At 30.8% G+C, this 16,738-nt stretch overlaps 2 protein-coding genes across 2 annotated transcripts; one reads left to right on the forward strand and one right to left on the reverse strand.

Moving 5' to 3' along the window:
- Positions 1-11,108: 11,108 nt before the first annotated feature.
- On the reverse strand, positions 11,109-13,883 carry LOC120157118. Its single transcript, XM_039168369.1, has 3 exons — positions 12,958-13,883; positions 12,290-12,453; positions 11,109-12,193 (listed from the first exon to the last, which is right to left on the reverse strand). Exons 1-3 carry the CDS (start codon positions 13,568-13,570, stop codon positions 11,117-11,119), a joined length of 1,854 nt encoding a protein of 617 aa, XP_039024300.1. The 5' UTR covers positions 13,571-13,883; the 3' UTR covers positions 11,109-11,116.
- Positions 13,884-15,510: 1,627 nt separating this feature from the next.
- LOC120157180 (zinc finger protein ZAT4-like) lies at positions 15,511-16,506 on the forward strand. Its single transcript, XM_039168411.1, has one exon. The coding sequence runs from the start codon at positions 15,511-15,513 to the stop codon at positions 16,504-16,506; it is 996 nt and encodes a 331-aa protein (XP_039024342.1).
- The last annotated feature ends 232 nt before the right edge of the window (positions 16,507-16,738 follow it).

The following is a 16,738-nucleotide window of genomic DNA, read 5'->3' on the forward strand; positions in this document are numbered from 1 at the left end:
AAAAAAGAGATAAAAAAGATTAATGGAGACAATAAAGAACAATCAATCACCAACCAGAAGAACTACCACACCCTATAAATATAAAATTAGTATTCACCTACAAATACCTTCCCTTTCGTCTTTCTCAAATTTTTTTTAAATAAAATAAATTAATAGTATATATATGATATGATAGTAGAAATATAATGTTATTTATTTTGGATTAGATAGAAAGTAATAGTAGAAATATGCTGAAATTCAATATGTGAAGTTTTTTAAACTAGTGAAAATTATGATTAATTATAATAACTTTTTCCAAGCTAGTAAAAAATATGATTAATTATATTTTGAACTATTAAAATATGATTTTTTTTAACTTAATATAGAGTATTTGAAAATCAATATATATTTTTTATTTGAAATAAATACAAATTTATATTTATTTTTTATTAATCTGAGATGATTACGAGTTATTATTTATTAGAAAAATTCTTAATTATTTAAAAATGAACTTTCAATTATCCTTATAGATGTTATGCTCAAACTTAAGATTTTTAAAAATAACAATTATCCGTTTAATTATTGAAGTCGTTTAATTTGTACTAAGATAAAGCGTATACATATATAAGTGAAGATTCGAGACTGTTTTTTATTTCCTCGTGGTAGTTCAAAAGAGAAAAGCATTTAGTGTTGATAGTCATTATGATTTATTGTAACACAGCATAGTTTATGTCAATCGAGCAGAAAACAAACTGGCAATGCGCAGAGGTAATTAATTGACTCCACCCGTTGAGTTTAATCATTTTAGTTATGCAACTGTAAACTTACGTTTTAAATGGATTCAAGTGTAAGCAGATATAGGTCTATAATTGTGATACATTTAAAGTTTATTATAATTTTTTAAGACATGTAATTATATTTTTAGATTCTTAAAGAGGGAAGTGAGAATTAGTGTAATTATTACATAAGTTATATATAAATAGCAATGGTTTTATATTTTATATTTTTATTTTTTACAACATCAACTTATAATTTACTTATTATTATTGCTATAAATTAGAATTTTATATTATTATATATGTTTATAAACCCATTTTCACAACACTAATAATTTATTTTTATTAGTAATTTCATTATTGAATATTTAAATATTTACAAAATATATTTAGATTACAATGTTATTTTTTAAAAAAAAAATTAATAATTTAAATTTATGTAAATATACACTTACAAATTATGTAACCAAACGTAATAAAAAATTAAGATGTAATTATTGTTTATTATACATATCTAAATAATTAATGCTCATAATAAATATACATGTATTGATTGGATATGACTAAATGTTTTATCTATTTAATGCTGTTTGTTTTATAAGTCTCGCTGATCGATATATAGCTGATTGGTTGTTTTTGTCTTTCGGCCGTTTTAGTGTTAAATTGTTACTATTTTTCTTTATGCTGTTATCACAATTGTTTTTTTTTTGTAAATAATGAAAACTTAATTTCATTAATAAAAATAATAGAATGAATCAAAATATTAACGCATTCAAATATAGAGAAAAATATAAATGATATCTTCTTTTGAGAATGATGTTTAATATCAAAATAATTCAATATTCTTCATAAAAACTAATTATCTCTATTAAATGAAACGTTTTACGAAATAATAAAGGAGTTGTTGACAAATCAAATTATTTTTGACAAGTTATTTCTCTTCATAATTTTAAGTATATCGACAAACAATATTTTACCAAAGAGAATATATAACTATATGTGATCATCGATATCAAAAAAGAAGAGACTGACCTGTTCTGGGTTGAAGAATTCCCGGAGGGTGTTCGTGAAGTAGTTGATAGGGATCGTCGTTACCTGGATCTTCCTTGAGCTTTCGTTCGTATGGGGCAATGAGTTTGGGGAATTTTTAAGTTTTCTCCCCTCAGCCTTTTTTCCTTTGCCGTTGTCTTCAAGTGGATCTTTTCTGGGCAAGGGTTCGTCGCCGTCTCCTGAGCTTTCTGGTTTTTCTTATTTTTCTCTCACATTTTGGATCAGAAAATTACTTTGGTTCAGTTTATTTCTATGCATTTATTTTGCTTAGCGGAGGACAGTGGTTATCCTCTTTTTGTTTTAAATCTCATTTAACTTTAAATACAATTATTAAATTTTTATTTAAACTAACATCTAAATATTTCTAAATACTAATAATAATTATCTCACTTTTTTTATTGTATGTCACTTTTTATTTTTCGTGTGAAAGAAATGGTGGGCGATTTTGCACTCATATTTAACAGAAGAAAACGATGACCGGTGAAGTGATGTTTCGTATTTGAGTAAATTATAAAAAAATTCATTGAATTTTATTATCTTTTCTATTTCAATTATTATACTTTCAATTTCTTTAATTTAATCACCGAATTTTACATATTAAGTTTTTTGTTACTCCGTCGTTAACTATCTAACGGTGTTATGACGTGGATAAATTAAATTGTTTTTTAATAATTAAATTTTAAATCATAAAAATGATAAAATAAAACCTTTTCCTTAAAACCCTAATAGCTAATAAGGGAGAAGATGAGTAGTCTGGTGAAGAGGACGGTGATTACAACATCAATGGAGTAAGGAGGAGGACGATTACAACATCAATGGAACGAGGACGGCGACAATTGGGTCTTGGAGATGGACTTGGATGGCCGGTAAAACAAAGGATGATAGTTCTCTCGAACAATCCTTCGCAGTTAATTATTCATTAATGGAGACAGAAGACAAAGTTCATCTTCAAGACCCAAATCTTTACCTCAAAAGCTCTCGTTTTTTCCTCCAAAACACTCATCTCTTTCCCTCCTCTATCGTCTTCTCACTTCTCTTTCAAACCCTCCTTTTCATACAAATGGAGTGTTTTGATGAGTTTGTTGAGGAGGAATGAGTTGAACGAGTCTACTAGAGAAAGATGTGTGACAATTTTGAATGGACTAAGTTACACGGGGTTGGCAAAGGCGGTCGATGCGGTGGAGGAGTTGACGAAGGAAGGAGGATGTTGAACGAGGGAGTGGGGAGGAAGAAGAGGAAATGCATTGGGAGGCACTGCTTGACTCAAGGTTGATGACTCGGTGATGGAAAAGACGGGTCCTATATGAACTCATCCGAGTTTTGAACTTTTTTATTCATTTATTTGTTTTTATTAATATATAAATAATATAAATAAAATATTAATTAGTTAAAAAATAATTATTAAATTAAAAACGGTGGTGCAATAAAAAAAATCAATATATAAAATTTAATTATTAAATTGAAAAGTTAAAAGTAGAATAAATGAAATAAAAGAAATGATAAAATTCAGCAAGTAAATCTATAATTTACTTTTCGTATTTTTATCTCCTTCCTTTAATGGGAATAAGGTAGTGACCGACGATTTTTTGTCTGTGACTATTAAGACTGTTTTATTACTAGTAACGCATGTTAAATGAGTTTTAGATCCCATTTAATATTTTGAAAAATATTTTTGATTTTAATATTATGTTTTATTAAATTGTAAATAATAATAAATAGATAATGTTTAATGAAAAATATATTTCAATAACATGTTTCCTATAACAAGTTCGAATGGGTTTTTTTTTCCTTCCCCTATAGTCTCTTTTTTCTCCTTTTAGAAAACGTCTTCAATTGTCATTAGGTTAACTCTGCTGGTTTTGATATTGTAGGAATTCGTGTATTTATCATGGTTATCAAAATCGGATCGGTCGGTTTAACTGGTTGAACCGTGAACCGGTGGTCTGTCCGATCCGATTACCTCATAAAATCGGTCAGACCAACGGGCTGAAAACCGGTAGAACCGGCTGAAAACCGGGGTGAACCAGCTGAAAACCGGCAAAATCGATTTGAACCGCCGGTTGACTTTTTTTCTTTTAAAAAAAATTAAACCAAACGACGTCGTTTGTTCAACGAGCCAAATCAAATTCGAGTATTGTTGAGCTCGACTCGAACTCGAAAACTTTAAAAGTAAGCTCAACTTGACTCAAAAACTCACGAGCTAAAAATTATCAAGTTCAACTCGAACTCGAAATATAATATTAAAACTTGAACTTGAAAATGCTCGAACTCAAAAAAAATTGAGAAGTTCGATTGAAGCCTAAAATTTGAGCTCAATTGAAGCGAAAGAATAGTTCGCTCTGTGCTCACCAAAAGGCTCCGTGATTTTGAATGTCAAATTACCTCTATTATTTATAAAAGTAAGTTAGGATGTTCTTCTATATTTCTTAACCATGTGAGATTGTTTTGTTCTCATATTTTTACTCTTTAAACTTTTGGGATGCTCTTCTATGTTTCTTAGCCATGTGAGATTGTTTTTAAAAAAAAAAAATTAAACCAAATGACATAATTTGTTATGATTTTTTTACCCCAATTTTATTTTTTTGATTATAGTTATATAATTATATTTATTATTTAATATTTTTTTACCTTAAATATTATGTTGTAATTGATTTGAATAGTTATGTTTCACTTGATTTTATGGATTTTAATTTATATATGTTATGACTTATGATATTTTTATACATTTTAATACTGTAAACTTAAAAAATATTACATATATATTAATATTGCTTTGAATATTATGTAAAATTAAAAAAATATATAAAATCCGGTTCAACCGTGGTTGAACCCGGTTGAACCAGTGAACCAATACCTTCACCGATTCAATGTCTGGTCCAGTTTTAAAAATATTGGTATTTATGCATGTAGAGACGGACCAAAAGGAAGCAGGTAAGAGTCATCGATAATTAAAAATTTTAAATTATTTATATATTTTAAATTTATTTTATATTTTATATTAAAAATATTTTTATCTCTTTAAAATTTTACAAGTTCACCATTTTTTAAATTTTATTAATTTTTCTTTAATACAAAATTCCGCTTTCATCTTGCATGCCTAGCTTTAATGTTTTTGATTTTCTCAGGTAAATTGTTGGTAAGTCCCCAGACCTAAGTGGCTTGGATGCTGTCGGCGAGGAGTGTCAGAAAAAAAGGTTTGGAAGGTTCTATACTTACAGGTGAATGTGGTCGAATATAAATATACAAATAATTAAAAGTTAATATTATTCATATTTTAAAATATAATTAATTAAAAAATAAATAAAAATAAGTTGAGCTAATTGGTTTGCCTATGATAATTTCGATATTAATTACTACGTGAAATATGTTAATAATTGGAGTCCTGGCTTGTCACTCTCATGCCAAGTCAAATTTGGCAACCCTTTCATGGACTTAGCTATACCGTATGTCTTGTTCTCTGACTTTTCCAGTACTAATTCTCTCCCTCTCTATTACCATGCCTTTTTAACTAACTTGACGATACAAAAATATTTCAAGTTGGTTCAGAACCAAAAAAGAAACATTTCTAGTTAACGTTTTAAATGCTTATTTTCTTTCATGGTGTAGTGGTACATATTGTCTTGTCCACAAAGAAAGCGAAATGTTTCTACATCATAATCGTATTGAAAGTAAAAAATTTGGACCACTGGAATTGACTGTTCGATCAAAGTTTTTATTTATTTATTACTAATAAAAAATATAACAAGATTGAAACTAGAAAATACGGCCAAAAAAAGGTATGATTGACCGAATATAGATTTAATTAAAACCTTCGTTAATTAAGATTTAAAATATTAATCAATCGCATTAAATTTAAAATATTTAAACAAATATATACAATTATCATCGTTTCTTTTTATCTATATATTATTTAGAACTTCAAAACTTTCACCTAATCCCATTTATCTAAAAAGTAATTGTGTTTGACTGCAAAGATAGGTAATGAGTAAAGTTGAAAGATGAAATGGTTCAGAGTAAATAATATGTTTAAATATTAAAATAATAAAATAATAAAGTTTAGGTAATTGTTTTAAATTATTAGCACCACTAACTTTTTTGAATTAAAGTTAAATAATCCTCCATTTATATTATTAATAAATTCCAAAGTTATTAGGGTGATTGAGGGGATGGGTTACTTTACTGATAGATTATAATTAATATATCATCACCTCTTTCTCTTGTCTATTCATCCCAGTAGTCTATCTATCAACTCACCTACCAAATAATATACACACTCTTATCTATAATCAAAGGTTGAATCCTATAACTAACTAATAACATTATCATCAACAATTATCTTCGGTAAATGCAGATAAAAAATGAAACAATTTCAGACATAAAAACTATGAACTCATCCCTATCATCATCAACAAATACACATGTAAAAGAAATTTTATCTTATAAAGCATTTATTATAAGCCTGCACGATGAGATAAATATAATATTTTATATTAGAGATAAAATTTATAAAATCTTAAGAAAAAAATATATTATTAATATAACATATAAAGAAATTACCTCAAATATAACCTCCCTTCGATCCATCCCGCCTGCTTGACTCCCCTCATGCCATGTAAGAAGGCAGCCAACGGTGTTTGACGAGCTTCTTAGATGGCATTCAGGGAGCCAGGCAGGTAAATTCAGCAAATACAATCTAGCTACTGAAATCAAAGTTAGCAGGACATACTTGGATTATGAAGAATAAGAGAGGAAAAGAAAATTTGCAGGCAGCTTTTCTGATGTGGTTCTTCTTCTGCTGTGTTTCCATGGAAGCTGGGAGTAGAGATGATTTAGAAGTTAAAAGAAGGAGAATTTAAAGAAGGGAAGCAAAGGCAAAGACGAAAACAAAGTTTGTGGGGTTTAATATGGGGGGTAAAGCTAAAGGCGACAGCAACAAACACCTTTTTTTTTGTTTGGTCAATACAAAGACCCTATTTGTAACAAGCAGTTAATTCCATGCATAAAAGCCAAAAGGCACTTGGGTTTTACAGGTAGCCTGCTTTGGTCTTCTCCAGTAATATGTTTAAATAATATTATTGGTTTAACATAATTGGAGGTTAATTATTAATTACATACATGATAAAAGAAGCAAAGATATTTTAGAATTTAGTGGTAGAGTAGGCAGTAGAGAGACGGAAAGGTTAGCGGGAGTTTCCATGTCCCAAGTGAACAAATAAAACAAAGGCGAAGGAGTTGTTGTATTCTTCTTTAATGAATGAATACAGCTCTTCACTTGCAGTATTTATTTCCCTAGGAATTCCCATTTTCAATAATTCTTCTGCCAAACATGCTACGTTCTTCTTCTTCTTCTCATTCTAAATAGATCAACACAGATATATATATATATATCACGATGGTTTGATTATGATTTTCTATACATTGCGCCATCTTCCATCTTCGACCCTAACAAATTGTATAAAAGATGATAACTTGGGGTTTAGAAATACAGTCACAAGAAGGAGAAAGAATGACCCCTAAAGCGTAGAAAAATTATCTTGGAAGTTTTAAAAGTTTGGGTGTTGAAAGTTTTTTTCCTTGAAAAATAATTAACGAAAATATTTAATTAGAATTTAAAATTTAGAACAAGTGACACTTTTTATGTAATTAAAATATCTCATAAATAATATATCAAATATTAACCCTTAAAATAATAAAAAAAATCAAAATATTAAAGCTCCACATCCTTTTTTTGAGTTGTCAAAATATTATTTCAATGAAAATATTATTGATTTTTTATTCATTTACCTTTTGCGATTAAATGTATTTTTTTAAAATATTAATAAGGTTGATATTGTTGTAATTGTTTGGTCTATATGTAGTCACGAAGCTAGATGGTAAAGGAATGAGAGGAACTCTATTAGTTTATATTTGTAAAATTAAGTGTCAATTATTCTCAAATTTAAAATTAAATATGTTTTTGCAGGAATTAACTGCCATCCGTGGTAAATGAATTATTGTTATTCCTTGAGGATCCGAGTTCGAGCACTATATATGTCAGAGGTGTGAGTGTTCAATGTGAGTAATATTTGAATAGATTTTGTCATGTACTTACCCCAAATTAATAAAAAAATTAAATATTTATTAATTTTAGTTACTTTTTAATTTAAAATAATTTAACCTTCTCATCATTTAATCTTGATCACATCCTCCTATATATGACTTAGAAAAAAAAATACTTATAAGAATTATTCAAAAAATACAATCATAACTTTTAATACAACTGTTAAAGAATTGTGAAATTTTAACTTAAGATATAAAATATAATCGTTTGACTTGATTATACCAGTTAATTGAATTAAATTTGAGATTAACATATTTTTTATATATTAATATATGATCTATTAGTTGATTAATAATTTTTTAAAAAAATATTAATAATAATTTGGTCATAATCCGTTAAAAAAGTAACTGAAGTACTAAAATGATAATTTTAATTTTTTTAATGATGACGTGATATTATCTTGTGATAACATATCAACAGTTTTGTTACTTTTTAGTGGTGAATGATTAAAATGAAACTAAAATATAACGTTATATATGTTTTAAAAATAAAAAATAATTAGATAGCTAAAACATAACAAAAATGATAGATGAAATACTAAACATATAATTTATCCTACGAGTTATGAGTTAAAGATAGCTGGATTCATTATGTTCCATTCCACAACATGAAAGGGCTTTTTGTCCGCACAACCTAACTTTTACGCTATATCCTTAATATATAATTAAAAAAATGTTATCAATTTTATTATTATTTAAGTAATAAAATTGTTAAAAAAATTATTTAAAATATCAATATTTTTTAATATTTATAGTAGAATATTAAACAATAATAAAATCGGTAAAAATAATAATATTTTCGATAATTTTTTACCTGTTTTATTATTTAAATAATAATAAAATCGATAACATCTTTTTTTAATCGTATATTAAAACTGTCGCACGTGATCATTTTTTTCAACAATTGCTAACATGTGGGTGCTGATTTCTATGTTGTTTAATTCCGGGTGGGAATATAAAAATGATATAAACATGTAAAACATATATTTCAAAAGTTTTCTTAAAGGTTACATTCTCATACATGGGTACATGGACAGTGGTAGGAGATTTTGTTTTACTTACATTTTTTTGATTTAATAGTTTTTTAAATTTCTATCAAAATAAATTTAAATATTAAAATTAAATGGTTATCTCTTTCAATTTTCTAAATTAAATATTTAATAATTTTTTTATTATTTTAAACTTAAATAATTTATTTATGATATTTGATCTTAATTTTGTTTATGTCCTTGGATGTAACTGTTATTTTGTTAAGGATAAACTACACAAATAATTATTAATATTTGAGTAATTTTTTTATTGTTCCATTGAAGTTTTAAAGCTAATGAATTGGTAAACTACCTTGTAATCACTCATACTAATAAAAGTAAGTCCTTTGATTTATGATGGTTATAAAAGAGTGAAGAAAAAACCAGATAGAAAGATACATGTGATATTTGAACATATCCTGACAAGCAGTGATACCAACCCGCTGGCTCTGAACAGGACAAAAGGAATACATCATGTGGTCAAGCTTTCACCCGAGTGGAAATATAACAAGCAATTATACACAGAGCAGAGCAGACCGAATTCGAAAGCTAATCCCTTCTCAAATTTACTAGCAAGGTCGCGAACAGAGGCGTTTCTGCTGCTCCAATAACAAGGCGGTCTCGCGTGCAACGACCTCTTTCATGGTCAAAACTTTAGGGTCTTCTTTGGCATCCAGAATCTGATTATTTGCCCCAATTTCGTAGTTGGGAAAACGACAAGAAGCAAATATCACATCAGCTGAAACAGCTTCCTTTTGCATAGTATTGCTGAACTCACGACTTACCCTCGTCATTGTTCCAAAATTAAAACTCTGTTAGTCCCCCCCCCAAAAAAAAGAAGTTTTTAATTATCTAATTAGTTATGAAACATAAAAAAAGAAGCAACCAATTTTAATCAGATAATTTGAAGTTTGGTAGTTAAACAGAAATAAAGCAAAATAATTGTTCAATTATGCCCAAATACTAACAAGAGAGAGGGAGAACTTATAGAAATAATAATAATAATAAAAACTCTAAACTCTTAACCAAAACAATACACCACTTTAAACAAGTGCAAAGAAGAGAGAAAAGGAAAAATAGTAATTTTGACGATGAAAACAGGAATAAAGAGAGGAAGAGAATATGCAATAAAGAGAGGAAGAGAATATGCAATATGGTAAGAAATACGACAGTGTCTAAACAACAATTTTACAGTTGCTCATCTCAGTTTTTTAAACCACGTGAAATTTGTAATGGCTTCTACTTCCTTTCCATTCTCATATTGTTCCTTCCTTAATTTCCCTTCTTCTTCCTTCTATTCCTTTGTACTTTCCTCCCTCCTAGTAATAATTACACAAAATATTAATTTTAAACGCAATACAACTGTAAGATGAACGCATACCTTATTCCTTATCTGTACTATATAAATTGATGTCTCCATGGACATGAACATATTTTCCAAAACATTATTTTAAAATATCCTTCTTTTCAACTCCTATTTTATTACTAATAGATCAATTAGGCTGTAGCGTTAAAAACTAAATTATTGCATATAAACTATTATTTTCTGTTACTTTAAAAAGTCTTTTATCCAATCGTTTGGACTATATTTTATTTAGCTTTTTAGTTTTTTTTTTCGACCACAAAATTGAACTTTTATTCAAATTAATTTAATGCTTTAATTTTCAACATTCCGATCTCGTCTCTTAATAGTATTTTTCTACATATTTAGAGTCTTGTACACAAAAAATAGTGATATGATAAGTTATATCATTGCTCCAATTTAAAGAATATTGATTGAAATTATAAGTAATTGAAAATTGATAAAGGTGTGGTGAGTCTGGGAAATTAAGCTTGATCAGATTTGAGTTTATATTAGAGAAAAAAGTTATCATCATGTACTCTACTTACTTGACCCGGCTGCCCTTGTATGGAGGGAGGGTCTAATTTCCACGATTGTGAAGTAAACGTACATCAATCGTATGATTGCTTGTTAAATTATATGGTTCAAGGAGGAGGGGGAATTCTGGAAGAAACAATTATATGCCTTGAAAGAATTTGAGATTCCAACAAAATTCCAACAGCCTTGGCCAAGACATAATCTCTAAAAATATCTCATTTAGCATCATCATATACATTCCTAGTACATGCATCAAAAGTCATCAAATGTGTTGCCTGCAATGCTTCTCAACATTTCTCTAACTGTTAGGACTTGTGACAAACTACAGCTCTGCAGGAAGAGTCGTTATCTATGACCCATAGACTCATTTCTTGAAGCTGCTTCCGAATGGAATTCATATCCATCTCTTTATCCCAGTAAACCACCTTTTTATTGCTCTCCAAGGTTTGATTGAGATTTTGGTTACTGATTTTCATGCCGAGGCCTTTCTCATCTATTCGCTTACATCTTATTCCCTTCTGTCCCAATTGTTTTGTCATTACATATGCAAAGTTTCCGCCAACTCTTGGTACTGAAACTTTAACCACCATAGCTGCAATATCATGCACAAAAGCATCAGTCCAAATTTTGCGACTAGAAGGTGAGTTCTTGACAAAGAAAAGGTCCAAGCTCTCTCCTGCATAGAAGTCTGTCCGATCAATAGACTCGTGAAACAGGTCATTATTGACAAACACCATGTCTCCATCCAATACCCAAGTATTATAACCAAATTCTAAACTTTTTTTGACAAGAAAAGCCTTAAATAGAATCTCTTTCATAAACTTATCATTTGACTCTTGAATTCTTACTGATTCAGATGATCTTATATTGTTGAGAAATCGGTCTGCATCAATCACAGGATGTCCCCTTCGAGCAAGATCAAACAGAAAGTCAGTTGCAGGGCCGATGAAAATGTAATTCCAAATATTTAGGCTCTCAAAGTGGCAAAGAAGGTTTCTAGCAACCGTCTCCGGCACCCCAAATAGGCTTACAAGCAAAACAGTTTCCTTGGTCTGCACAGAGGGAAGAATAGACCCCAGATCATTCACGCGCCTTACCATTCTTCCCGGAACTACTTCCTTGAAACAGAAGTCATACCACTTCATGGTACTCAAAGATTTCATTTCTTGAAAATGGGAATCAAAAGAATTTGCATCCAATAGTTGAGAATCTGGCCCTGCTGTTTTTCCATAGTTAACACCAACATCCCTGTGAGAGACGCTAAGTGATTTCTCATCCGGAAACTTTGTGTAGATATTAAAATAGCCATGAGAATGAATAAATTTAATAAACCAAGGAGTCCAAATTCTTTCCCCCATCTTTTTGTACCAACCTGTGGTAACCTGTATATAGTATTTAGATTTTATTAAATTGAAAATAGACACACAATATATGAACAAGGAAAGATGAAGACAATCTCCAAAACAGCATAAATTTACCATTCCATCAAGAAATGGCTTGATATTTTTTGCCTTGTGATCATCATACCACAACCTAAACTCTTTCCAAGCCTTTGGAAAAAGAAGCTGGCCCCAAGTGCCAACCAGTTGGTAGAAGAAAAGTCCTGTGGTGCTCTCCAGTAGCACCTTGTTCCCATGTTTGCCTGGAGATGCAAGCAAATAATGAAGGAGCATAGAAATTTCTAAAAGAAAGAAAAGAAAAAGGATCATGTTTAGTGGCGTTTGGGTCAATAATCTTGCGATTTTGACAGTTAGAATGGGATGTGCTTTTCTTTGAAAATAATGTTGTTTTCATAACAATTTCTTCTTACAGGATAGCCGCATTTGTGACGACACAGACAAACACAAGAAGCAAAGGCAATTTACAAGCAGTGGATTGATTACCCTAGCAATTTTCAAGAGAAGATGCAGTTCTCTCTACTAAATAACTAAATCTTCTAAAACTGAACAAATAACTAAATCTTCTAAAACTGAACAAATAACTAAATCCGATCATCAATACACTAGTTCATATAATTAAAATTAAAGGCAACTTCAGAATTGTTCATCAAACAATAACAATCATTCATTTCTAACTAAGGAAAAGGAAAAGTTCCACCTAAACTATCAAAAAGGAAAAGGAACTCCAGAAGAAAAAGAAAAAATACCTGGAACAAACCTTGGTCGCTGAAGGGAAGCTCCATAAACAAAAGGTCTAAAATTGGAAGAATTGTAATAAAAATTCAAGATCAAAGCTTTCAGATACTTAAAATACAGTGGAGAAAGCTCCAAATCATCTTCCAAAACAAAAGCGAACTCGTCATCAGAAGTAGGCCACCAGGCTTCCAACCATTGAGCCTGAAGACCCACATTGGCGGTTCTGTAATGAACGATCTTTTGACCCCATTTCCACTCAAACCCATCAACAAACCGCAGAATCCCAAGCGACTCATTAAGTTTGAGGTCGATGTCAGATTTAGAATGGTTTGGGAAATGGTCGATGAAGATGTGAAGGTGGACTGGGAGGTCGGGGTCGTAGTGGGCTTTGGAAAGGGGGGTGAGGCAGCGGGTGAGGGAGTTGAGGCGGTTAAAAGTGAGGACTTTGATAGAGAGCGAAAAGGTACGGGTGGCGGAGGCGGATCTGGTGGTGGCGATAGACTGGGGATTTAGAGGAAGTGTTTGGGTGGAGATTGAACTCGGGTGAGGAGAGTAAAGGAGGAGGAGCATGCAAAAGGCGAGTAGGATCAGGAAAGGGACGAGGTGTTTCTTCGGAGGACCCATTGTCTTTTGGGCTTAGAATTTTCGGAAATGATTTGTAGAATTCATAGATCTCTTTCTATCTGTACAACTATAGAAAAGGCTCCGTGTGTGGTGGCAATGGCGGATTTTGGTTGGATACCAAGATCATGGATCCAAGAGTTGTGACAAAATTAAGGGTTTTGAACAGTCGAAAAAGAAAAGTGTTTTGAGATTTCAAGAGTGGAGGCGAAGAGGGAAAGCTCAGTTGAAGGTGATTGCAGCCGTGGAATTGCGGCGGCGGCCGCTGAAATTGGCGGTGATGTTGGTTGCTTGCAGCGGTGGAGTACCAGTAAAAGATTCAACAACTTGTGCACGACATTATGAACCTACTTTGGGTCTTAGCAACTTCGAATGGGTTGATCAAAAATGAAACTTCGAATGGTTCATTTGGGCCATTGCGAAAATTAGATGAAGTACAGACCCAGAATCAAAACCTATTTTGAAAATAAAAATACAATTAATCCAGACGTGAATCGAACACGGAACCTTCCGATCTGGAATTAGACGCACTATCCTTGCGGCACGGATCCTTCTATCATAAAATCCAAACTTTGTTTATTTTATTTAGTATATATCAGACTTAAATGAAAAATAGTCAAATGGATATCTAAACTATATATATATATATATATTGCTATGGGTACTTGTATAAAATTGCGATCATAGTATGATTTTAGTGTTTGAAAAAGGTAAAAATAAGTATATTTATGACACCAAAGTTATTCGCTAAAAAGATTTTTATTGTTGAAGTTTTTTAAGAATATGAAAATAGTATCGATAGTAAATAATATAATAAATTAAATATTATTTTACCACTATTATGAGGTATTTTTGCACAAAAAATCATATTATTTTTTATAATAATTGATATATAATCTATTAATCGATTAATTCGAATCAAATATTGTAAAGACAAAGACAATTCTCTCAACCCAATTTATTCCATCTACAAACGCCACGATAAAAAAATTTATCATATCATTATATAACATTAATTTTACACTAAAATATATATAAAAAACTTTTTAATGAAAATTTCATAGTTTATCATTTAAATCGATATAACTGATTATCAAAATTGATACAAATATAGGGATTTATATTTTTTTAACATCATAAAATTTTAATTCAATAAACATTTAAATGAATTTGTTACGTTCATTGAAAGTTGTCGAAATAATTGTTAAATTTAATTCCAAAAAAAACAAAGATTAGAGACAAGAGAGGCAAATAGGGGCGAACACATAAATTTATATAAGAGATTATAAAATTAAAAAATTATATTAAATTTTTAAAAAGAGTGAAATCAAATAATTAATAAAAAAACATTATTATTTTTTAAATATTCTAGGGCTTAGGGATGCGACCGTACCGTATCCCAGCCCAGCATCCCCTCTATCCATATCCGAGGCAAGAGTCTACACCGACGTTGTAGTGGTTGATATTTAGGGTAACAAAATGTTATTATTCTTGTGTGTTTAATATTCAGGGTAAAAAGTTAAAGATGTTTTATATTGATGACACGAATAAAACTAATAATATATATTATTTTTTATTAACATATCGTAAACAATTGAATATATATATATATATGTAATATATAATTTCTCCATGATTCCTATATCTACTGGGAAACACAATCATAGATTAACTGCCTTTCTCTATACTTAGTAGACTTTGTTCAAGATTCATAGTCACAACGAAGTCAGATTTGCAAAGAAAATACTTGATTAAAAATTACTTGCTAATCAAGTTTTCTTTAGTTTCACTAAAAGAAATAATCCCTCAATCCTAAACACTAGGGTTGATTTTATTCCACCACTATATAAGTAGAGAGCGAGAGTGTACTAGTATACACAGTGGGTAATTTTCTTCTAATTATCGTCAGTTGTGTTGGTTTGATATTTCATTATTATTTCATTATGTCTGATCGTGAAGAAGAGGAGTTTCACCCAAACGATCGGAGTGACATGTGTGACTCCGGTAGTGATTCCGCCGTTGCTTCCTTTGTCGTCTCCATTCGGAACTACTTGAAAACCACCCACAAAACTGAGGTTATGGAGCGAGGCGATGAAAACCACCCTCAAAATTCAAGATTTAGATTCTGTACATACTGCGGCAAAGGGTTTGAGTCGAACAAGGCACTGTGTGGCCATCTTCGGATCCACCGAGCTAGGTCAAAACCTGAAATCCGCGACATCAAGACTCAAAGAAAACCTTCTCCGGATCCGGAAGAAGATGAAGATGATGGTTTCGGTTGTCTTGTTTGCAACAAAAGTTTCTCATCGATGCAGTTGTTGTGCCTACATATGAGAATCCATCGTGAAAAGCTTTCCGATGGTGTTGGGCAACCTACAATGTCTCTGGAAAGCAACTCTAAGGCCACCGTCAAAGAAGGGATTGAGAGCACAGCCTGTCCAAGGAATGACCAAAATTGTTGTCAAACTGGAGAAAGAGGGTTGAAGAAAACTGCTAGCGACGACGATGTAATGCACGATGCTGTGCCCTTGAGGGTCTATTACGGACCTGCACATGCTCAGATGGAAACAAGGAAGAAGAGAAAGATTGAAGAGACCTCAACGGAGGGAATTACCGATAGTACTGAGAGCCCAGTGGGAAATTGTATGGCAATAGATACGTTGGGCAACAAGTCCAAAGCCAGGTCCAGGATGAAGAAAGCTAAGGTGATGAAAAGTGTGCATCCATGTGAGATATGTGGCAAGACTTTCACAACGGGTCAGGCACTCGGTGGTCACAAAACGTACCATCGGCCTAAGGTGGAGTTAGTGCAGGCAAAACCCAAACAAGAAACGTGTGTCACCAGAATGATGTTCCCTGAAGATGCTCCTTCGTCTGAACAAGCTCGTCGGAAGAAGATATTGGATTTTGATCTTAATATCCCTTATCAAGAAGAATGAGTTATTTCTTCTGTCTCTATAACTTCTGCATTTAAACTTTTGGTTAAGCTAAACCAAAACCCTAATTTTTCAGATTTGCTTAATTTGTCTAAATTACTTTGTCCTGGTCTTGGATTTCTTCTCTCTGTAAAATTGTTGCTGAAACACTTAACATCTTTTCAAATTTTATAGATTCTTGCGTTTTAATTATTTTCTTCTAGAGAACGCTTTACATCTTTTATATATGCATGAG

The sequence above is a fragment of the Hibiscus syriacus genome, unplaced genomic scaffold (assembly GCF_006381635.1).
Source record: "Hibiscus syriacus cultivar Baekdansim isolate YM2019G1 unplaced genomic scaffold, ASM638163v2 tig00111238_pilon, whole genome shotgun sequence".
In the NCBI taxonomy this organism is placed as follows: domain Eukaryota; kingdom Viridiplantae; phylum Streptophyta; class Magnoliopsida; order Malvales; family Malvaceae; genus Hibiscus; species Hibiscus syriacus.

Bases quoted from the DNA above. Each gene is read 5' to 3' on its own strand.
- LOC120157180 (XM_039168411.1), top strand. From the start codon at position 15,511: ATGTCTGATCGTGAAGAAGAGGAGTTTCACCCAAACGATCGGAGTGAC.
- LOC120157118 (XM_039168369.1), bottom strand. From the start codon at position 13,570: ATGGGTCCTCCGAAGAAACACCTCGTCCCTTTCCTGATCCTACTCGCC. The intron at 12,454-12,957 runs GTATTTTTTCTT...TTGCATCTCCAG, and splicing joins GCGACCAAGGTTTGTTCCAG to GCAAACATGGGAACAAGGTG. The intron at 12,194-12,289 runs GTAAATTTATGC...TACTATATACAG, and splicing joins AGCCATTTCTTGATGGAATG to GTTACCACAGGTTGGTACAA.